This window comes from Carcharodon carcharias, chromosome 3 (genome assembly GCF_017639515.1).
Source record: "Carcharodon carcharias isolate sCarCar2 chromosome 3, sCarCar2.pri, whole genome shotgun sequence".
Taxonomy (NCBI): Eukaryota; Metazoa; Chordata; class Chondrichthyes; order Lamniformes; family Lamnidae; genus Carcharodon; species Carcharodon carcharias.
The window spans coordinates 9,696,147-9,719,472 of record NC_054469.1 but is presented as its reverse complement, the minus strand read 5'-3'; the positions used below and the strand labels follow the sequence as shown (position 1 = coordinate 9,719,472).

The 23,326-nt window shown below is 43.8% G+C and overlaps 1 protein-coding gene across 1 annotated transcript in view; it reads right to left on the bottom strand.

Moving 5' to 3' along the window:
• The window catches only part of cpsf1 (cleavage and polyadenylation specific factor 1), a 119,849-nt gene that overhangs the window by 7,246 nt on the left and 89,277 nt on the right, over positions 1–23,326 (bottom strand). Inside the window, exons 27-35 of the mRNA XM_041183754.1 lie at positions 21,973–22,089; positions 20,531–20,621; positions 19,319–19,403; positions 18,086–18,121; positions 13,971–14,112; positions 12,421–12,573; positions 10,783–10,959; positions 5,646–5,712; positions 4,695–4,742 (exon numbers count right to left, since the gene is read on the bottom strand). Of these exons, the coding sequence (XP_041039688.1) occupies positions 4,695–4,742; positions 5,646–5,712; positions 10,783–10,959; positions 12,421–12,573; positions 13,971–14,112; positions 18,086–18,121; positions 19,319–19,403; positions 20,531–20,621; positions 21,973–22,089 (916 nt within the window). The remainder of the gene's footprint in view (positions 1–4,694; positions 4,743–5,645; positions 5,713–10,782; positions 10,960–12,420; positions 12,574–13,970; positions 14,113–18,085; positions 18,122–19,318; positions 19,404–20,530; positions 20,622–21,972; positions 22,090–23,326) is intronic.

Genomic DNA, 23,326 nt, shown 5'->3' with positions numbered 1-23,326 from the left:
GGTGAGCACTGAGGGAGGGCGGGACTGTCAGAGGGTCAGTAACGAGGGAGCGTCGCACCAGAAGATCAGTACTGAGGGAGCGCTGCTCTATCAGAAGGGCAGTACTGAGGAAGCTTTGCACTGTCAAAGAGGCAGGACAGACCCCATTGTAGGGCTGGTACTGAGAAACTGCTGCACTGTCAAGAGGTACTGTCTTTTGGATAAGATGTTAATGTGTTTATCTGTGCTGCAACACTAGGGGTGCACTTCCTGCACATGCTCAGTTGTAGACTCAATGTCAGAGTGTCAGCTGGCAGCATTAATACAAACAAGTCGGCTTGACACAGACTAACAAAGTTCATGTTACCCATTTTCAGGTCTGTGCAGTCCTTAACCAATTGCAAGCTTTTGTACTTAGCGCACCTATCATTTAGCAGCTGATTCCTCTGTAAAACATGTTTCTGACAATTCAGTAAATGAAGAAAATATCAGGAAATTTCAGTAAAGGAGGTCTGTGCTGGGGCCTCAACTTGTTACAATTTATATCAATAACTTAGATGAGGAGAGCGAAGACATGATAACTAAATATGCAGATGACACAAAGATAGGTCGGAAAATATGTTGTGAAGAGGACATAAGGAGGTTGCAGACAGAAATAGATTGGATGAGTGAGTGGGTAAAAATATGGCAGATGGAGCACAATGTAGGAAAATGTGAAGTTGTTCACTTTGGTAGGAAGAATAAAAAAGCAGATTATTTCTTAAATGTAGAACAAACTGCAGAATCTGGAGGTTCAGAGGGTATTCTCACGCATGAGTCACAAAAAGCTAGTATGCAGGTACAAGTAATTAAGACAACTAATGCAATGCTATCCTTCATTGATAGAGGAATTGAACATAAAAGTAAGGATGTTATGTTTCAGTTACACAGGTCATTGGTGAGACCACATCTCAAATACTGTGTGCAGTTTTGGTCTCCTTATTTAACAAAGGATGTTAATGCATTAGAGACAGTTCAGAGGGGGTTTACTAGATTGATACCTGGAATGAGTGGGTTGTCTTACAAGGAAAGGTTGGACAGACTGGGCTTGTTTCCACTGGAGTTTAGAAGAGTGAGGGGGTGACTTGATTGAAGTTTACAAGATCCTCAACGGTATTGACAAGGCAGACATTGAAATGATGTTTCCTGTTGTCAGTGCATCCGTAACTAGGTGGCACCGTTTTAAAATTAGGGGGCGTTTTTTTAGGTCAGATGGAGAATTTTTTTCCCCTCAGAGGGTTATGAGACCTTGTCTGCCTCAACAGGCAGTGGAGGAGGGGCCATTGAATATCTTTAAGACAGAGGCAGATTGATTAACAAGAATCTAAGGTTATCAGGGGTAGATGGGAATGTGGATTTGGAAACACAAACAGATTGGCCATGATCGTATTGAATGGCGGAGCAGGCTTAACAGGCCGAATGTCCTACTTCTGCTTCTATTTCGTATGCATCAACCTCCAATGAGGAGAATGGTTTGTAATATTTCGTTTAGGGGCACCTTTTGGTAAAAATCCATTTACAAAGTATTTTTGACTAAAATATTTAAGAAAAAATTACCCAACATAGGACTTGAAATGATGACCATGGGACTAAGAAACCCATTATCTACCAACTAAACTACCTGGGCTGTGTAGAAACTTCTTGCACAAAGCCTTAACACAATGGACCCAGCTTAAGGAGGCAGCACTCAGATATAATCTCATTTAGATTATGATTCCATCATAGATTGGGATCTGGGATGAATCGGTGCCAGCAAATTAAGTTTTCCTATGGTTTCAATGCTACACTGAAATACTACAGTGGAATTCCCATTATAATGGCACTTTGTGGTATTACTAGTAATAGCCACACATGCGAGTACCAAATTTTAAGATTGGCATTCCCATGGGAAATGCTTATATTGCAGGTTTCGTTGCAGTGCGAGACTACATAGCCTCTGATAAATGCAGGCTCCTGTAGTCGACCAGAAAGACATTAGGAGCAGTTGTGCACACACTGGCAGCCGCAGTGTGGGTCAAGTACGCATGCGCAACTGTTCTTGATGCCTTTCCAGTCAACAGCAGGAGTTTGTGAGATATTAAGCCAAACCCCCACCTTCCCTCTCAGATCTCAAAGCACCATTTTGGGGGGGGGGGGGGGGGGGGGGGGGGGGGGGGGGGGGAGAAAGCAGGGGAGCTCCCCCTGGTGTCCTGGCCAATATTTATCCCTCAACCAACTCCACCAATTATCATAATTACATTACTGTTTACGGCAATTTGCTGTGTGCATTTGGCTGCTGCATTTCCTGCTTTACACCAGTGACTACACTTTGAAAATATTGCTAGGAAGAGCATGCTGTCAAAGCTTTTCATCTTGCATTCATAAGGAAAGATTTGCGAGAATACCAAACCTAAAGGGAACAACAATTTATACTGCTTGAGGAGAATGATGATTAGTTGCCAAGTTGGTCCCATTAGATTGGAAGTTGGCGAATGAATTTTTCAAGAAAGGAGGGAGAGAGAAAACAGTGAACTATAGGACAGTTAACATTAGAGTTTTTTGAGGATGTAACTGGAAGGGTAGATAAAGGGGAACCAGATGTAGTATACCTGGATTTCCAAAAGGCATTCGACAGGTTGCCGCACAAAAGGCTAATATAGGCAAGGTAAGGGCTCATGGAGTTGGGGGTAATACATTAGCATGGATAGAAGATTGGTTAACAAATAAAAAACAGAGAATGGGCATAAATGGGGCTTTTTCAAGTTGGCAGGCTGGAAATAATAGAAGGATCAGTGCTGGGGCCTCAGCTATTTACAATCTATATTAATTGTAAATTAATAAGTGTTGATGGTCAAAGAGATTTGCGTGCGCTTGTATAAGGAACACAAAATTAGCATGCAAGTGTAGCAAGCAATTAGAAAGGCAAATGGCATATTGGCCTTTATTGCAAGGGGACTGGAGTACAAGAATAAAGAAGTCTTGCTACAGTTGTACAGGATTTTAGCGAGAATGCATCTGGAGTACCATGTGCAGTTTTGGTCGCCACATTTAAGAAAGAATGTGCATTGGAGGCGGTACAATGAAAGTTCGCTAGATTGGTCCCTGGGATGAACAGGTTGTCCCTATGATGAGAGGCTGAACAAATTGGGCTTATATTCTCTGCAGTTTAGAAGAATGAGGGGCAATCTCACTGAAACATATAAAATTCTAAATGAGCTTGATAGGGTGGATGCTGAGAGATTGTTTCCACTGGTTGGGGAATGCAAAACATGGGGCACAATCTTGGGTAGGTGTGGAGAAATTACTTCACTCAAAGGGTTGTGAATCTTTGGAATTCTTTATCCCAGCTTTAAACATATTCAACAATGGAGCACCCACAATGCTCAGGGAATTAAGGGATACGGGGAGTAGGCAGGAAAGTGGAGTTGAAGCCCAAGATCAGCCACAATGGTACTGAACGCAGAGCAGGCTCGATGGACCATGTGGTCTACTCCTCCTATTTCTCGTGTTCTTAGCATGTGCTTCAAGGCTTAAGAACTTAAACAAGTTCTGGGCCAGAATTGTATACATACACAGGGTCAAAAACATGACAGCACAGACTGCTGAGAAGAACAGCTTTACCTGACAAAGCATCTTGCTACCTTTATAAAAAGGGTTATGGCTGGAGGTTACAAGGATTCAGATTATCAAATCAAAAAAAGACTTGCATTCATATAAGAACATAAGAAATAGGAACAGATTCGGCCGCTCAAGCCTGCTCCGCCATTTAATAAGATCGTGGCTGATCTGCCCCAGGCCTCAACTCCTCTTTCGTGCCAGCTCCTCATAACACTCAACATTTCAAAAATCTATCCACATCCTCTTTAGAGACTTTCAGTGATCTAGCCTCCACAACTCTCTGCCATTCACTACCCTCAGAGAAGAAATGCCTTCACATCTCAGTTTTAAATGAGTGTCCCCTTATTCTGTAACTATCTCCCCTATTTCGAGATTCCCCCACTAGTGGAAATATCTTCTCAACATCTACCCTGTCAAGTCCCTCAGAATCTTGTACGTTTCAATAAGATCGCCCCTCATTCTTCTAAACTCTAATGAATAAAGGCCTTACCTGTTCAGCCATTCTTGATAATTCAACCCCTTCATGCCAGGAGTAGGCCTAGTGAGTGTCCTTTGATCTGCCTCCAATGCCAGTATATCCTTCCTTAAATACGGGGACCAATAGCACCTTTCACAACCTCAGGACTTCCCAAAGTGCTTTACAACTAATGAAGTACTGGTACTTTGATACATAATCAAAATTACAACACAGGAAGTACTCCACATGATCCTGTGCTGCCGGGATTGGGTGTTTTCAAATCTACTAAGGCAGCAGATCAGGTTTAAATACAGAAATAGACAAATATTCTGAACTTTAGCCTGATTCCACAGGGAGAATATATAGAAAACTTTCCCCCTGGAGATCAAGGAGAGGGGCTGACTCCAAAATAGAATATACGATACATAATGTACAGAAGGAACAATTTGATTAGCATTGGGCCTTGCCTTATATTCTTCAGTAAAGATCAGACTCCAAAACTGGTGAATGGTACCTTTACAGCACACACTGAGGAAAGAGAGAGAGCACGGAAAAAATCATAGAAGCAAGATAGAGCTGAATCCTCACCACCGCACAGGGAGTAATGACAAGTGGCTCATACCTTCTGGCTGATACATATAGACCAGGAGATTCTTCTCACGATCAGACACTGAAATCAAAATGGAAGAAAAAATATACAGTCAGCTACACAGAGCACTTAAAGGAAGCCAGAGAGAATTGCCAATGTACCACAACTTCTTAAAATTCACGGTGCTGGTTATACCGAAGACTTGTCAGGCAACACTCTGTGTTGCAAACTCCAAATCTCCAACCAAAATTTTTCCACAAATGGTGGACTGGATTATCAGGAGGCAGGAGAAGGAGAAAGCATGAATGCAACTGAGAGAAGGAAATAAAATTCTGGAAATCTGAAACACATTTAAAAAAAGAATGTAAATTCACAGCTCGTCCCTGAAGAATAGAAAAGAGGTTTCCAGTGGAGATGCTTCTTCAGATTTAGGATGCTTTGGCATTCAGATGAAGGTCATATCTCCAGCGTTAACCTGTCTCACAGACACTGAGGGAGCTGTTGTGTTTTTCCAACATTTTTCTGCACTGAAAGTGAGGAAGTGGTGAACTAAAGTAGAAAGCAAGGAGTAAGGAAGTCTTACTATAAAGCAGGCAGCCATTGAGTGCAATGAATGTGGATTATGTTCAAAGATCAAAAAGCCTAGTGGGCATGATACCGAATTTGATAGAAACACAGGACTTGGTGCTGAAACAGGGGAGGAATGAAAAGGTCCAGGTTTGTCCTATAGAGTGAGGAGAATACTATTAACCGGCCATTCTATCCCTCCTTCTACATTCTCAGGTTTGTCAAAGGGAAGAAGGCTTTATTAATGGACAGACTGGTTAAATTGCAAGCTGCCCATGGGTTTTCCCATTAGTTCTTTAACACAGGGTCATGCAGAAGGTGGAGTGGCAGTAAGGAGAGAAAAGTTAAGTTATTATTAGTATTAGAAGTAAACCTTTGGACATTCATCTACAAGATCAGACCTGCACAGTAACTCACCAAGGAATCCCAGCTGAGAGTTGTCTACCATGAATTCTATGCTGTACACTTCCAGGAGTTTGGGATCCTGAGGATAAGTGACATTAACAATTAAGAGGTGAGCTTCGAAAAAAGAAACACCCACACACGGCATTAACCTACCTTAAAATCGCTAACTTCCTCCCCTTCACTCGGCCATGTTTACCTTTTCCTAGGGTACAATTCCACAATCATCAGGAACCCGTGCTACTTAATCCAATCTGACAGCTGGGGGTTCAGAGATGGGTATCACAGCTGAACCCTGATTCTTTACTTACCTAACTTCCCCACACATTATTTACCAGTGAAATGGGGGCAGTGGGATTGGGCTGAGGGAGTTGGGGTCGGGGTTACTTGTCAGGAGCAAGCACCTCAGCCAGTTCTCTCCCCCAACACAGGACTGCTGAAGCCAACTATATTTCTCCAGCAGACAGCAGGTAACTCAGCCAATAATAGGGGCTGCTCCTGGGGCTTTCCAGCTCTGCTGGTTCGGATAGGCACTGCATTAACCAGTCACGTTTAATACTCAATTTAGCAAAGCCCCCAAGTATTAGAGAATACACAATGCTTACAGTATAATGTTTCAATCAATTTTTATCCCCTGCTTTTAACAGGACCCCCTCATGTTTGGCTAAAATGAATTTGAGAAGTTTGTTCAGCAAACCTGGCGGCTCCAATGATAAATGGAAGTTCAGTGTTGACCTCAGCTAAGGCCCCTGCCAGAGTCCTATGTTTGTCCTCAAACCCTCTGCAATAGGTAGGGATCATAGGTGTCCAACAGGTTACCTGTGCCTCAAGAACGTCCAGCAACCCCAGTGGACATGAAGGGCTTGATAAAATGTCCCAAAGTTCGGACAATCTGCCAGCATCACAAATGACTAATGGACCCTTTGGTGAGATAGCAAAGAATAACCAGCGCCTATTGACTTACGCCTGAGGTAAGTCAGCACCTTCAAGACAGACAGAGGAAAACATCGAGGTGGGTAATATTACATTAATCACAGAATGGTTACAGAAGGAAACCAAATGCCCGTCTTGTCTCTGCTGGTTCTCTGAAGCAGCAATTCACCTAATGTCAAATCCCCAGCCTTTTCCCTGCAACTGCACATTCTTCCTTTTCAGATAATAGTCCTATTCCCTCTTGAATGCCTCGATTGAATCTACCTCCACTATATTCTCAGACAGTGCATTCAAGATCCTAATCACTTGCTGTGTGAAAAAGTTTTTCCTCATGTCACCATTGCTTCTTTGGCCAAGCACCTTAAATTTGTGCCCTCTTGTTCATAGAAACTAGGAGGAGTAGGCCATTCTACCATTCGAGCCTGCTCTGCCATTCACTATGATCATGGCTGATCATCCAACTCCTGCTCCCACTTTCTCCCCATACCCTTTCAACCCTTTCGCCCCAAGAGCTATCTCTAACTCCTTCTTGAAAGCATACGATGTTTTGGTCTCAACTACTTTCTGTGGTAACAAATTCCACAGGCTCACCACTCTCTGGGTGAAGAAAGTTCTCCTCATCTCAGTCCTAAATGGTCTACCCCATATCTTCAGACTGTGATCCCTGGTTCTGGACTCCTCCACCATCAGGAACATTCTTCCTGCATCTACCCTGTCTAGTCCTGTTAAAATTTTATAGGTTTCTATGAGATCCCCCCTCATTCTTCTGAACTCCAGCGAATATAATCCTAACCGACTCAATCTCTCCTCATATGTCAGTCCCACCATCCCAGGAATCAGTCAGGTAAACCTTTGCTGCATTCCCTCTATAGCAAGTACATCCTCAGATATGGAGACCAAAACTGCACACAATATTCCAGGTGTGGTCTCACCAAGTCCCTGTATAATTGCAGCAAGACATCCCTGTTCCTGTACTCGAATCCTCTCGCTATGAAGGCCAACATACCATTTGCCTTCTTTACCGCCTACTGCACCTGCATGCTTACCTTCAGCGACTGGTGTACAAGGACACCCAAGTCTCGTTGCACATTCCCCTCTCTCAATTTATAGCCATTCAGATAATAATCTGCCTTCCTGTTTTTGCTACCAAAGTGGATAACCTCACATTTATCCACATTATACTGTATCTGCCATACATTTGCCCACTCACTCAGCTTGTCCAAATCACATTGACGCATCTCTCTATCCTCCTCACAGCTCACCCTCCCACCCAGCTTTGTGTCATCTGCAAATTTAGAGATATTACATTTAATTCCCTCACCTAAATCATTTATATATATTGTGAATAACTGGGGTCCCAGCACCGATCCCTGCGGTACCCCACTAGTCACTGCCTGCCATTTGGAAAAAGACCCGTTTATTCCTACTCTTTGTTTTCTGTCCGTCAACCAGTTTTCTATCCATCTCAATACACTACCCCCAATCCCATGTGCTTTAATTTTACACGCCAATCTCTTATGTGGGACTTTGTCGAAAGCCTTCTGAAAGTCCAAATAAACCACATCCACTGGATCCCTCTCATCAACTCTACTAGTTACATTCTCGAAAAATTCCAGTAGATTTGTCAAGCATGATTTCCCTTTCATAAATCCATGCTGACTCTGTCCGATTCTGCCACTGTTTTCCAAGTGCTCAGCTATTAAATCTTTTATAATGGACTCTAGAATTTTCCCCACTACCGATGTCAGGCTGATTGGTCTATAATTCCGTTTGATCTCAGCCTCCCTTTTTAAATAGTGGAGTTACATTAGCTATCCTCCAATCTATACGAACTGTTCCAGAGTCTATAGAATCTCAGAAGATGACCATCAATGCATCCACTATTTCTAGGGCCACTTCCTTAAGTACTCTGGGATGTAGATTATCAGGCCCCTGGATTTATCAGCCTTCAGTCCCATCAATTTCCCCAACACCATTTCCTTACTAATACTGATTTCTTTCAGTTCCTCCCTCTCACTAAACCCTGTGTTCCCCAACATTTCTGGTATTTTATTAGTGTCCTCCTTTGTGAAGACAGAACCAAAGTATGTATTTAGTTGGTCAGCCATTTCTTTGTTCCCCATTATAAATTCCCCTGCTTCTGACTGTAAGGGACCTACATTTGTCTTCACCAATCTTTTTCTCTTCACATACCTATAGAAACTTTTACAGTTAGTTTTTATGTTCTCTGCAAGCTTCCTCTCGTACTCTATTTTCCCCTTCTTAATCAATCCCTTGGTCCTCCTCTGCTGAATTCTAAACTGCTCCCAATCCTCAGGTCTGTTGTATTTTCTGGCCAATTTGTATGCCTCTTCCTTGGATCTAATACTATCTCTAATTTCCCTTGTAAGCCATGGTTTGGCCACCTTTCCTGTTTTACTTTTGCACCAGACAGGAATAAACAATTGTTGCAGTTCATCAATGCACATTTTGAATGTTTGCCATTGCCTATCCACCGTCATCCCTTTAAGTAATGTTTCCCAATCCATCAGAGCCAACTCGCGCCTCATACCATCGTAGTTTCCTTTATCAAGTCTCAGAGTTAACTACGTCACTCTCCATCTTGATGAAGAATTCTATCATATTATGGTCGCTCATCCCCAAGGGGCCTCGCACAACTAGGTTGCCAATTATTCCTTTCTCATTACACAATACCCAGTCAGTTCTCTCGTTGGTTCCTCAATGTATTGGTCCAGAAAAACATCCCGTATACACTCCAGGAATTCCTTCTATATGGTATTGTTACTAATTTGATTTGCCCAATCTATATGCATATTAAAGTCACCCATAATTACAGACGTTCCTTTATTACATGCGTCTCTAATTTCCTGTTTAATGCCATTCCCAACATCACCACTACAGTATGGGGGTCTATATACAACCCCCACTAATGTTTTTTGCCCCTTAGTGTTCCTCAGCTCTACCCATACAGATTCCACATCGTCGGAGCTCATATCTTTCCTCACTATTGCGTTCATTTCCTCTTTAAACAGCAATGCAACTCCACCGCCTTTTCCTTTTTGTCTGTCCTTCCTAAATACTGAATACCCCTGAATGTTCAGTTCCCATCCCTGGTCACCCTGCAGCCATGTCTCTGTATTCCCGACTATATCATACTTGTTTATATCTATTTGCACAGTTAATTCATCCACTTTATTGCGAATACTCCTCACGTTAAGGCACAAAGCCTTAAGGCTTGTCTTTTTAACATTACTTGTCCCATTCCCACTATTTTTCACCGTGGCCCTGTTTGATTCTTGTCCTTGATTTCTCTATCACTTTTCTTATTCTGCTTTATGTCTTTTGTTCTTGTCTTTGATTCCCCTTCCTCTGATTTCTTGCATAGGTTCCCATCCCCCTGCCATTTTAGTTTAAACCCTCCCCAACCGCTCTAGCAAATGTTTCCCCTAGGACATCAGTCCCGGTCCTGCCCAGGAGTAACCCGTCCAGGTTGTACTGGTCCCACCTCCCCCAGAACCGGTCCCAATGTCCCAGGAATCTGGAACCCTCCCCTTCACACCATCTCTTCAGCCACATTCTCGTTCTTTCCACCAATGGGAACAGTTTCTCCCTATCTACTCTGTCCAGACACCTCAAGATTTTGAATACCTCTATCGAAACTTCCTCTCAACCTTCTCTTCTGCAAGGAGAACAGTCCCAACTTCTTCAATCTAATTACATAACTGAAGCCATTCTTATGAATCTTTTCTGCACTCCCTCTAATGCCTTCATATCTTTACCAAACACCCAGGACCGGATGCAATACTCCAACTGAGGCCGAACCATGTTTACCAAAAATACTTTAACATAACTTCCTTGCTTTTGTACTCTCTGCCCCTACTGAGAATGCCTAGAATACTGTATGCTATGTTGACCGTGCTCTCAACCTGCCCTGCCACCTTCAGGACAGGTTGAGAGAGTGGTTAATAAAGCATACATAACGTTTAGCTAGCCAAAGCGGTGGAGCTTAACAGCTGTGACGACTCTCCTTGCTACACACCGGCTAGCAGGGTTATTCTCTTAGATTTAAAATGGGAATATCTCCATTGCACTGGGCTCTTATGCAGGAAGGCGGCAAATGTCCATGCTCACTACATTATCCCACAGGAGATGAATACTTTTGAGCTGTTCCCATTACTGGGGGTCAGTATAAATGGTCAGGACCGTGCTGCACACATACCCTGCTAACAAGGGACAGCGTCTTACTCTCCTCTTGGTAGCGGAGGATGGAGACGCTTTTCATGATGTCTGCTGCCATGATGAAATTCTTGACGCTGATCATCTGGTGGATGTAGAGCTGAGTGTCGATGAACGCCATTCCAGTCAGGTCGTTGTCTTTCAGGCTCCACAGGAAAATCTGTGCAAGAGGAATTTCATTACGAGATGTCACTGGGCAGAAGATCCAGAGGGGGGAAAAACACTCAATTCTTTCCAATTCTGAAATTTTAAATGAAACAAAGAAAGGGCTTGCAGTGCTTCGCAGCCACTGAGCTACTTTTGGAAGTGTAGTCACTATTGTGCTGTAGGAAACACAGCTGCCAATTTGAGCACAGCAATAACTCACAAAGATTAACAAGATAAATAATCAGATCATCCATATTTTTGTGATGTTGTTTGAGGAATAAATTTTAGTTAGGACACCGGGGACAACCCTCCCCGTTTCTCTTCAAAATAATGCCATAGGATTTTTCATATCCGAGAGGTGATACATCCGACAGTGCAGCACTCCCTCAGTAGTGCACTGGAGCGTCAGCCTAGATTATGCCTATTCCAGGGACTTGAACCCTTGAACATCTGATTCAGAGGCATGAGTGCTAACAAATGAGAAAAAAATCTACCCTTACACTGTGTATGGAACATAACCGCATCAGCAGTAAGAAACTCTTTAACTAACAACCGAGGAATGCTACAGCAATTAACAAGTCATAGGAAAAAAAAAAATCACATTCCAAGCCAAGTGACACTGTCTCATGACAAGTGCGACTGAGCTGAGCAGAATCATTAACATACCTGATATGAGAGCCAGAGTGGAGAGTCTTAGAGCTCTCAACTTGAGGGATTGCCATGACTTTTAGGGCTTCAAAAGATTAATGCTTCCAAATTTAACACCATCATTTTGTAATCTACCTGCAGCATGGGTTCACAGCTTTCGGGGCGATCACCAGCACGAGGCAAGGGAAGAACTTCCCTCTGGATTCAGCTTCTTTAATCACTCAAATCACCGACTTTAGTTGTGCAAAGCAATAAAACAGACAATTTAAGGAGAGAGGGGCTCTGATGAAAGTTCATTGACATGGAACGTTTTAACTCTTACTCTTTCTCTCTCTCCACAGATGCGGTCAGACCTGCTGTGTATTTCCAGAACTTTCTGTTTCCAATCAAGGAGAGGTGGGTTGCTTCAGTTGAATTGTTTCAAGTTGAAGGCAAAGGTCATGATCTTGAGAGAAGCTCCAAGAAAGTACAGGGGGAGATTAGAAGAGTCTTTTTCACCCTGTGAGTTCTAGGACTGTGCTACATAACTGAGTGGCGCTAAATTGACTGGGAATAAAGGTGGAAAATGGAATTGGTATGGGAAGAAAGTAATATGTGAGAAATTAATAGATTTGAGTGAAGCCAGCCCCCACAAGAGACTTAAATTTATCCAGGTCTCCTCTCATCATACCCTGAAAATCTCCATGTTTTGCCATATCAGCCTCTAAGATAGGCAGGTAAGTAAAGCATTGATTATGGACAATACGCTTGCGTCCTCATTGGCAAGGCTCTAGATTAGGAACATGCTAATGATGCACTGAGGGGGCGAGCACGGAGCTGTGGTTACCTTCTGTCCGATTGCTGAGACGAGGTAACCATTGCAGTTACACAGGGCAGTCACAGGACCCTTCTGCTCCTTCTCATACAGCACCTTGAATTTGTTTTTGGTCAGGGGCTGGCCAGGTTCAGGCACAACTTCAATCACATCAAGGATCAGAATCTGTAGAGAGAGAACAAAGAGCAAAAATAAAGAACCACTGTTTTATCTTGGTACACAAATTCACAGGGTGTTTTCAGAACCTTCAGCCTCCCTTGTCTTTCACCGAGATTTTAAACCTGTAAGCAAGCCTGAGGGTGGGGGTGGGGGGGGGAAAGCTGCAAAGGTCCAGAGCTTTGGTTAATTAAACTCCCAGACATTTTGGGGACCCCAAGTCTTGGCTCTTGCCAACCTGCAACAATTCTCTTGTTTTTAGGCAACTGGTAAAGGGTGCACATTCTCAATTAGATAAACAGAATCCCTCCTCGTGCACATTTCTCAGAAGCTTGCTAAGGAGACACTTCACCAAGGTGATGGATTTCTGTGAACGCTACACATCTGGCTGCTCGCAGAACCAATCACTGAAGCATTTACAAGAACAGGAATAAAAAGTAGCACAAACATTTCGATAAACAGCTAGATGCCAGGTATCTGGCTTTAACTTCAGGCTGGTTGGTTCGGAGCAGGGGCGGGGGGGGGGGGGGTGGTGGGAATGGGGTGACATGGGGCTTTGAGCTTTCTCGTCGTTTTTGTTATTTATTTGTTCTCGGGATGGGAGCGTCATTGGCTTGTCTAGCATTTGTTGCCCATTCCCAAATTTCTATGAAGTGGTGGTGAGTCACCTTGAACTGCAGCAGACCAAGTGGTGCAGGTACACCCACAAGTGCTATTAGGAAGGGGATTTTAACCCAGCAACAGTGAAGGAACAGCAATATAGTTCCAATCAGGATGGTCTGCGACTTGGAGGATAACTTGTAGTTGGCGGTGCTCCCATGCATCTGTTGTCCTTGTCCTTCTAGGTGGTAACGGTCACGGGTTTGGATGGTGCTGTTGAAAGAGTCTTGGTGAGCTTCTGCAGTGCATCTTACATATAGTGCACACTGCTGCCACTGCTTGTTCGTGGCAGAGGGACCAAATGTTTAAGGTGGACTGCCAATCAGGTGGGCTGCTTTGTCCTGGATGGTGTCGAGCTTCTTGGGTGTTGTTGGGGTTGCACTCATCCAGGCAAGCGGAGAGAACTCTATCACACTCCTGGCTTGTGCTATGCAAACTGACACAGTCTTAAGGTTAGGAGAAGTTCCACTGCTGGGATCCACAGGAGTGTGTCAATATCTGCAAGAGACCGCCAAACACAGGCTAAGAACAGCTGCTGTACACAGCTGTGCAGCCACACAACTCAAAGTATTTTCAAGTCTTTTTTTTATATAAAGTGCTTTCATCTGAACTATACACACAACTGTGAAACTGGTGCCATGGACCAATCCAGATTGTATGGGCAGTACAACTCAAACGGTTACCAGTTTTTAACATCAATATAATGATTTGTTGCAAGCAATGCGAATGTTGACCATCTCACTCACCCGGCCCCTGCACGTAACCTCCTCGCCCTGTGTCAGGCACGTCCCCACAGCAATGTAACCTTTCAGTCCTGACACGGTCTCCTCGCTCCTCAACGACACCGTTTTCATGCAGGTTACATGTTCCCAGTCCTCCATGTCAATCCTGCATAAAGTCACAAATGGGAGTCAGAGGAGCTGATGGAGACATTGTGTGCAATGTGCAAATAGGAAATGGACAAAGTACACCTGAGCTTATCCAAAACTCTGCTGCCCATGTCTCAACTCACAACAAGTGCAGTTCACCCATTACCACTGCCCTACATAGGTGCCCAGTCCAGCAGCACCAGGTGTTAAAATTCTAACCATTTTTTTCAAATTCCTTCATCACATTGTTCCCTCCCCAACTCTGTAATCTCCTCCAGCCCTCCAAGATCTCTGCACTCCTCCAATTCTGATCTCTTCAGTATCCCCAATTTCCAGTGCTCCACCATTCGTAGCCCTGCCCTTAGCTGCCCAGGCCCTATGCTCTGGAATTTCCTCTCAAATTTCTCAGCCTCTCTCTCTTCCTTCAAGACAGGCATTAAATGTTGCCTCATTGACCAAACTTTTGGTCATCTGTCCTAACATTTCCTTATGTAGCTTGCTGCCAAATTAGGTTTGGTTACATTCCGGTGAAGTGCCCTGGAAGGTTAAAGGCGCAATATAATACAAGTTGTTGTACAACAGTTTGCAAAAACCAACAGAAGTGGTGTCTCTGGCAGCTGTTATGGAGCGCAAGGTAGTCACTGTGCAGAAGTAGGCACTCTGATTGAATGTCCATCACCATAGCCTACTTCCCATACCTTCCACACATTATATTCTTAACAGTCGAGTTTCTTTCTCCCCCACTTTAAGAATGACCAACTAACAGGAAGCTTCAAGTGAAGAGCGTTGCTCAAGGGGAGCTCAGTTCAAGCAATGTTGGGCCTGCAGCCTGCGATTTTGCATCCGTTTATATTAATGGACAGTAAAGCATAGGTGGTGGGAACCAGAACAAACCTCCCCCGTGAGATCCTCCGTGTTGGCAGCACTCCAGGAAAAAACATTTTTATTTCAAGGAAATAAACATTAGTGTTAATGGCTGAAACAAGAAAACTGACAAACGTGGAACAATCAAAAAATATTCAATTTAAGATTTTCAAAAACCTTTGTTTTTATTCATTCATGGGATGTGGGCTTCGCTGGCTGGGCCAGCATTTATTGCCCATCCCTAGTTGCTCTTGAGAAGGTGGTGGTGAGCTGCCTTCTTGAGCCGCTGCAGTCCACGGTGCTGTTAGGAAGGGAGTTCCAGGATTTTGACCTAGCGACAGTGAAGGAACTGCGATATATTTCCAAGCCAGGATGGTGAGTGACTTGGAGGGGAACTTTCAGGTGGTGGTGTTCCCATGTGTCTGCTGCCCTTGTCCTTCTAGGTAATAGCGGTCGTGAGTTTGGAAGGTGTTGTCAAAGGAGCCTTGGTGAATTCCCGCAGCGCATCTGGTAGATGGTACACACTGCTGCTACTGTGTGTCAGTGATGGTGGAGCGAGTGAGGTTTGTAGATGTGGTGCCAATCAAGCGGGGCTGCTTTGTCCTGGATGGTGTCAAGCTTCTTGACTGTTGTTGGAGCTGCACTCATCCAGGCAAGTGGACAGTATTCCATCACACTCCTGACTTGTGCCTAGTAGATGGTGGACAGGCTTTGGGGAGTCAGGAGGTAAGTTACTCACTGCAGGATTCCTAGCTTCTGACCTGCTATTGTAGCCAGTATTTATATGGCTAGTCCAGTTCAGTTTCTGGTCAATGATATCCCCCAGGATGTTGATAGTGGGGGATTCAGCAATGGTAATGCCATTGAATGTCGAGGGGCAGCAGTTAGATTCTCTCTTGGTCATTGCCTGGCACTTGTGTGGCGCAAATGTTGCTTACCACTTGTCAGCCCACACCTGGATATTGTCCGGGTTTTGCTGCATTTAGACATGGGCTGCTTCAGTGTCTGAGGAGTCATGAACGGTGCTGAACGCTGTGCAATCATCAGCGAACTTCCCCACTTCCTACCTTATGATGGAAGGAAGATCATTGATGAAGCAGCTGAAGACACTACCCTGAGGAACCTCTTCAGTGATGTCCTGGAGCTGAGATGATTTACCTCCAACCACCACAACCATCTTCTTTTGTGCTAGGTATGACTCCAACCAGTGGAGAATTTTCCCCCTGATTCCCTTTGCCTGTAGTTTTGCTCGGACTTCTTGATGCCACTCTCGGTCAAATGCGGCTTTGATGTCAGGGGTAGTCACTTTCACCTCACCATAAGAATTCAGCTCTTATGTCCATGTTTGAACCAAGGCTGTATTGAGGTCAGGAGCTGAGTAATACTAGCGGAACCCAAACTGTGTGTCAGTGAGCAGGTTATTGCTAAGCAAGTGCCGTTTGATAGCACTGTTGATGACCTCTTCCATTGCTTAATTGATGATCGAGAGTAAACTGATGGGGTGGTAATTGGCCGGGTTGGATTTGTCCTGTTTGTGTGTACAGGACATACCTGGGCAATTTTCCATATTGCCGGGTAGATGCCAGTGTTGTAGCTGTACTGAAACAGCTTGGCTAGGGGCGCAGCAAGTTCTGGAGCACAAGTCTTCAGTACTATTGCCGGAATATTGTCAGGGCCCATAGCTTTTGCAGTATCCAGTGCCTTCAGCTGTTTCTTGATATCACAGAGTCAATCGAATTGGCTGAAGAATCGAACTGACATCTGTGATGCTGGGGACATCCGGAGGAGTGCGAGATGGATCGTCCACTCAGCACTTCTGTCTGAAGACTGTTGCGAATGCTTTAGCCTTGTCTTTTGCACTGATGTGCTGGGCTCCCCATCATTGAGGATGGGGTATTTGTTAGTTGTCGCAGACCCAGTCTAGTAGCTATGTCACTTAGGACTCGGCCAGCTCGGTCTTGGAGGACATTGAAGTCCCCCCACCCAGAGTACATTCTGCACCCTTGCCACCCTCAGTGCTTCCTCCTAGTGGTGTTCAACATGGAGGAGCACTGATTCTTCACCTGAGGGGGAGGCAGTGTGTGGTAATCAGCACGAGGTTCCCTAGCCCATGTTTGACTCGATGCCATGAGACTTCATGTGGTATAGAGTCAATGTAGAGAGCTCCCAGGGCAACTTTCCCCCAACTGTATACACTGTGCCGCCACCTCTGCTGGGTCTGTCCTGCCGTTCGGACAGGACATACCCAGGGATGGTGACGGTGGTGTCTGGGACATTATCTATATGGTATGATTCCTCAAGCATGACTATGTCAGGCTGTTGCTTGACTAGTCTGTAAGACAGCTCTCCCAATTTTTGCACAAGTCCCCAGATGTTAGTCAGGAGGACTTTGCTGGGTTGGGGGAGCCCAGCACATCAGTGCAAAAGATAAGTTTGAAGCATTTGCAACAACCTCCAGCCAGAAGTGTTGAATGGATGATCCATCTCGGCCTCCTCCAGAGGTCCCCAGCATCACAGATTTCATTCCTCAGCCAATTCAATTCATGAAATGGCTGTAGGCACTGTATACTGCAAAGGCTACAGGTCCTGATGATATTCAGGCAATTTTACTGAAGACTTGAGCTTCAGAACTTGTCGCTCCTCTAGTACAGCAACAACAGTGGCATCTACCCAACAATGTGGAAAATGCCCAGGGCTAGGTTTGCCATTATTGTTTCCAGTGCCTCAGTCAATGCCAGGCGGTCCATCTAGTTTCATTCCTTTTTATTAACTTTTTAGCTGTTGGATACAACTGAGAGGTTTGCTAAGACACTTCAGAGGGCGTTTAAGAGTCAATCACATTGCTGGAGTCACATGTAGGCTAGGCCAGGCAAGGATGGCAGATTCCCTTTCCTAAAGGATGTTAATGAACCAGGTGGGTTTTTATGACCATTGGCAAGATTTTTTTTGTATTCGATTCAAATTCCACCATCAGTGGTGCGGTTCAAACCAGAGTCCCCAGAGCATTACCCTGGGCCTCTGCATTATCCATCCAGTGACAATACCATTGCACCACCACCTCCCCACTAATAGCTGCAAATAACTTCAAGTTTCTTGTGGGTTAAAGTCCTGGCCATGCTCATACTTACACCTCACCCCTACGATTGTCGAATTCTTCTAACTTCCTGGAAAGGATTAAAAAAAGGACACAAGATGTGTTTCAGATAAATTGGATCACAGAAGGCACAATTAACCTATCTAATATCAAACAATGTGTGTTCTGGAGACGTTCATCCTCCAAGGAACAAATACTATCTGGTTACAGGAATGCTGTAACAGATAAATATATCAGAAGTGAAACACATATTTTGTATATTGTAAAAGCTATTGTAGCTGGAATAAACCCACCGGAACTGTAACTACCTAACCATATCTTTACTACAGTGGACTGAATAGGAAACAAAACATCATGATAAGAGCATTTGTAACCAGCACTCCAACACTTATTAGTGGCTTTCAGTTGGTGCCATTAATAACCTGGTGCATCAAGCTTGTATTTAACAAGTGGCTTTCTTTTTTTAAATAAAAACTGATAACTCCCTAGCCTGTCTGGGAGTCAGGTTTAAATTCTTAGCTCCTTCTCTGAAGTTTGTGATCTCAGCCATGGTATCGGAAGGCATGCATCGAATTAGCCTTAGCACTTCTGGACATGGGGAGGGGTTGGAGCAGAGAGAGAGAGGACTTTTCCCTGTGTACTCACACTGACTGACATTCTAAACTCTCATATACTCAAAGGCCAAGACTACGCCTGGTGAACATATCCGAATTTGAGGAAAGAAAATAACCTATTTAAAGATACAGTCACCCTGCAAAACCCACAATTAAAATGATTTAAGTTTTTTTTTTTTACAGAAGCTCTGCTCTAGCTGGTTGGCAATATCCCATGCCTTTGTAACTGCATTTCATCATATTAGCCAGTTGCCACACTGTTCAATCCTGTTATAATTCTAACATAGAAAAGGTCGTATCTGAAAATCAAGGACTAGTATAGGATAGATGGTCTATCATTTAGGTGTCACTAACACATTCAGTGCGCATTACGTCCACAAAGACACCTAGACATCGCTAATCTACCAAATCTTATTCCAGTTCAACTCTTTGAATCCGATATTGGGCACAGGATAAAGATCTAGGATTCTGACACTCAAATCCATTCAAAGAATTGATGGGTGATAAGAAACAATTTCGTACATGTCATTTCTGGAGAGGTAAGAGTTTCTTTTCAGTCCACTGAATCTGAAAACAGGCACTTCAAACGAATGTTGGTCACACATCAGCTCTTTCTAGTAAGATTTCAATCAGACAGACTTGGTTTAACTCACCGAGTATTGGGAATGGCTTCCCAGCTGACAGGTGAGATCAGCTGAATGGAAAACTTCTCCAACATGGGGTAGATGTACCTGTCATCTGTCAATAGAACAAGGTATCAGTGCCAAGGGGCAAAGGCTTATTCTTTTCTACTAATAGCAATGGGAGATTGTTGTTCCCCCACTCATTAGAACCAATAGAAGGATATTGCCCCATCCCATTCACTAGCACATAGGATCATGTAACTTTACAACATAGCTTATGCCCACTCAGCTCATCGTGCTTCTGCTAGTTGTTAAAAGGTCTATGTACTCAGTCTTATTCCCTTGTCCCTTCCTCAGCCTCATTTTTTTATTCAGTTCCCTTTAAAAGCTATTATGAATCTGTTTCCACCAGCATTTCTGGCAGACATTCCATGGCCTGACAACTCTTTGCATAAAAAAAAATCCTCCTAACATCTGCCTTTGTTCTATCGGTAACAATCCTGAATTCATGGCAATGAGAAATCACTGAACCGTACCCACACATTCACAGCAATGAAAAAGTGAATCAATTGAATCAATAGTCATGGCCAAGCTAAGTTTTGTCTATGATGGCCAGTCAGGATTCACAACAAAGTCAGCAGTCGTTTCTGCACATCATATAATTAATTGATGATAAATTTACCCCTTATTCCTGATTGCTAAACTTTGGTTCTTAATCTTTGCCATGCAGTGGACAGAGTAAGGACCACAATTTTAATTCCTGGTTCAATACAGTCAGGCTAAAAAAAGACTATAAGTCTATACGTATGAAGGGAGAACACGGCAATATTTCAACATTTAACACCGCAAAAATCTCCAATTTCAGCTGCAGCTTTAGGAACACTATTATAGAACCAGATTCCTCCAGCGTGTTAGGAGTGAACTGCTTTACAGACACCATCCTGACTTGGAAATATATCGCCGTTCCTTCACTATTGCTGGGTCAAAATTCTGGAAGTCCCTTTCCAACAGCACCGTGGGTGGACCTACACCACATGGACTGCAGCGGTCCAAGGAAGCAGCTCACCACCACCTTCTCAGGGGCAACTTGGGATGGGCAATAAATGCTGGCCCAGCCAGTGAAGCCCACATCCCGTGAATGAATTTTTAAAAAGTATCGCCGAATACCATTCCTCCCCAGGGATCCAGATTCCCTTTGTTGCCAAGCTAAAGGCACCTTCGTTCAGTTCTGGGCTTACTCACCACGCTCAACATTCTCAAACTCTTTGTCTTCCCCTGTCATCTTTGGGATCCTATTACAAATCTCTGTCACACTTGTCGTTACTGCATACACCTAAAGAAAAAGACACATTTTCACAGTATCCATAAAAAAATTTTACCGATAGGCCATGTGGATTTTCTTTGAAGAAATCAAGTGTCAAGGGCCCTGGCTACGTGGATAAAGGGGAACCGGAAGACATGGTGTACTTGGATTTCCAAAAGAAATTTGATGAGAGCTCATGGTGTAGGGAGTAACATATTAGCATGGACTGAGGATTAGTTAGCTAACAGAAAACAGGGATAAATGGGCCATTTTCAGGTTGGCAATCTGTAACTAATAGTGCCACAGGGGTCAGTGCTGAGGTCTCAGCTATTTACAATCTGTATCAAAGACTTGGATGAAGGGACCGAATGTATGGTTGCCAAATTTGTGGATGACACAAAAATAGGTAAGAGAGGAAGTTGTGAAGAGGACCATAGGGGAGGTTAAGTGACTGGGCAAAAATATGACAGATGAGAGTACAATGTAGGAAAATGTTAACTTGTCCACTTTGGCAGAAAGAACAGAAAAGCAGCACATTATTTAAATAGAGAGATTGCAGAACTCTACAGTACAGAGGGATCTGGGTATCCTGGTACATGAATCACAGTTAGTATGTAGGTACAGAAAATAGTTAGGAAGAAAAATGGAATGTTGGTGTTTATTGCAAGGGGAATGGAATATAAAAGTAGGGAAGGTTTGCTACAGTTGCACAGGGCTTTTGAGACACCACATTTGGAGTATCGAGTACAGGTTTGGTCTTCTTACTTAAGGATGTAACTGCATTTGAAGCAGTTCAGAGAAGGTTCACTCAACTGATTCCTGGGATGAAGGGGTTGTCTTATGAGGAAAGGTTGGGCACTTGCAACTTGTTAAGAGGTTTAGTCTTAAAATAAATTAATCATTGAGTTTTTGAAAGAAGCCTGGTCAGAGTCTCTTTTCTGCTGAGTACTAGCGGTATAGGTACACAATTGGCATTTTTGGTGGGAAAATTAAACATTAATGGTGTGGCCTGCAGAGTAGTGGAGTTTGATCATTTGTGCGCTCCTCCCATCCCGGTCATAACAAGTGATCCAATGCTGGAAAGTGCGTGTCCATGGAGTCCCACATACAGAGAAGTTTGAAGATCTCTACACTAGGCAATTTCAAATAATCTCTACAGAAACACAACCTGAATACGGAAAGACAGAATATGTAACTGTACCACTGGGCCACTTTGAACAGTGCAAGTGAATATAGTAAAGAATTTCACACCGCCACAATTGCACTTTACTGAAATCCCAGTGGCAACACCAGTGCCAGAGGCCAATTAAACAACACCTCTGCTTAAGGAGACATTCTAGAGTAAAAGAAGCAAGATTCTAAATAAAGCAATATTTCTTACCTTAGTTTCCACGTGATACGATACATAATGTGCTGTGCAACGTAGTGGGATCTTTCGAACTGGCCACGGTGCATCGTAAGACAAGTATGTAGGTAATACACTGATTCGAAGGTCACCCTATAGGATTGTAATGGAGAAAAGACAAGTGAGAGTAAAATTCTTTTCATGCCTGCTTTTTAAATAGCAATCTCCTCACTCCATGGGGTGCCAGGTTTTTTCAACATCAGATGAACAACTACATTAATGCTTTTCATAAGTTTAAAGCAACAGGAAGGTTAGAGAGGCATGCTTCCCTGATGGGTTAATATATAAAAGGACTCCACACTGTTACTGAGCTACACAAGCTAGTAAACCCAAAGTGCATTTTCTGTTCTGAGCACTTCAACTGACCTGTGGCTCCTGGTTTAGGGACGAGGATGAGGGGGAAACAAAGTATTCTCATCCCTGAGCTTTACCTAATGACATTTGCTGGAGAGTACATGCGTGTAGATGCCAAAGGCAGACGGAGCTGGGGTCAACTTAAATGCTATCCACCACCAAACAGCCTGCAAGCGCTCATTGTCCAATCTCTCAGATGACGAATGGTGATTTGGGAGGTACAAGGAATCATTAGAGAAGCATCCCTTGCAGCAAGTCAGCGCAGGAGGAGAGGAGTGAAGAACAAAGAGTGACAATAGAGGGACTCAGCAATAGAACCATTGGACAGAGCTTGTATGCTCAGCTGAGAGCCAGTCAGGCTTCTGCTCAGCAATACTTTTCCTGAAAGTACCTCTCCTAGAATGTTTTCCAGTTAAGTTAGACCCGAAGGGACTTGTATCCCTGTTGCTAATTAAAACATAACATAAGAACATAAGAACTAGGAGCAGGAGTAGGCAATTCAGCCCCTTGAGCCTGCCCCGCTATTCAATATGACCATGGCTGACCTCATTTCGGCCTCAACTCCAATTTCCCGCCCTCTCCCCATAACCTTTCAACCCGTTACTAATTAAAAATCTGTCTATCTCCTCCTTAAATTTATTCAGTGTCCCGGCATCCACTGCACTCTGAGGTAGTGAATTCCACAGATTCACAACCCTTTGAGAAAAGTAATTCCTCCTCATCTCTGATTTAAATCTACCACCCCTTAGCCTAAAACTATGGCCTCTCATTCTAGAATGCCCCACAAAGGGAAACATCCGCTCCACGTCTACTTTGTCTATCCCCTTTAGCATCTTTTTTACCTCAATTAGATCCCCTCTCATTCTTCTAAACTCTAGCAAGTATAAGCCAAAACTGCTCAGTCTCTCCTCATAAGACAAGCCCCGCATCTCTGGAATCAATCTAATGAACCTCCTCTGAACCACCTCCAATGCAA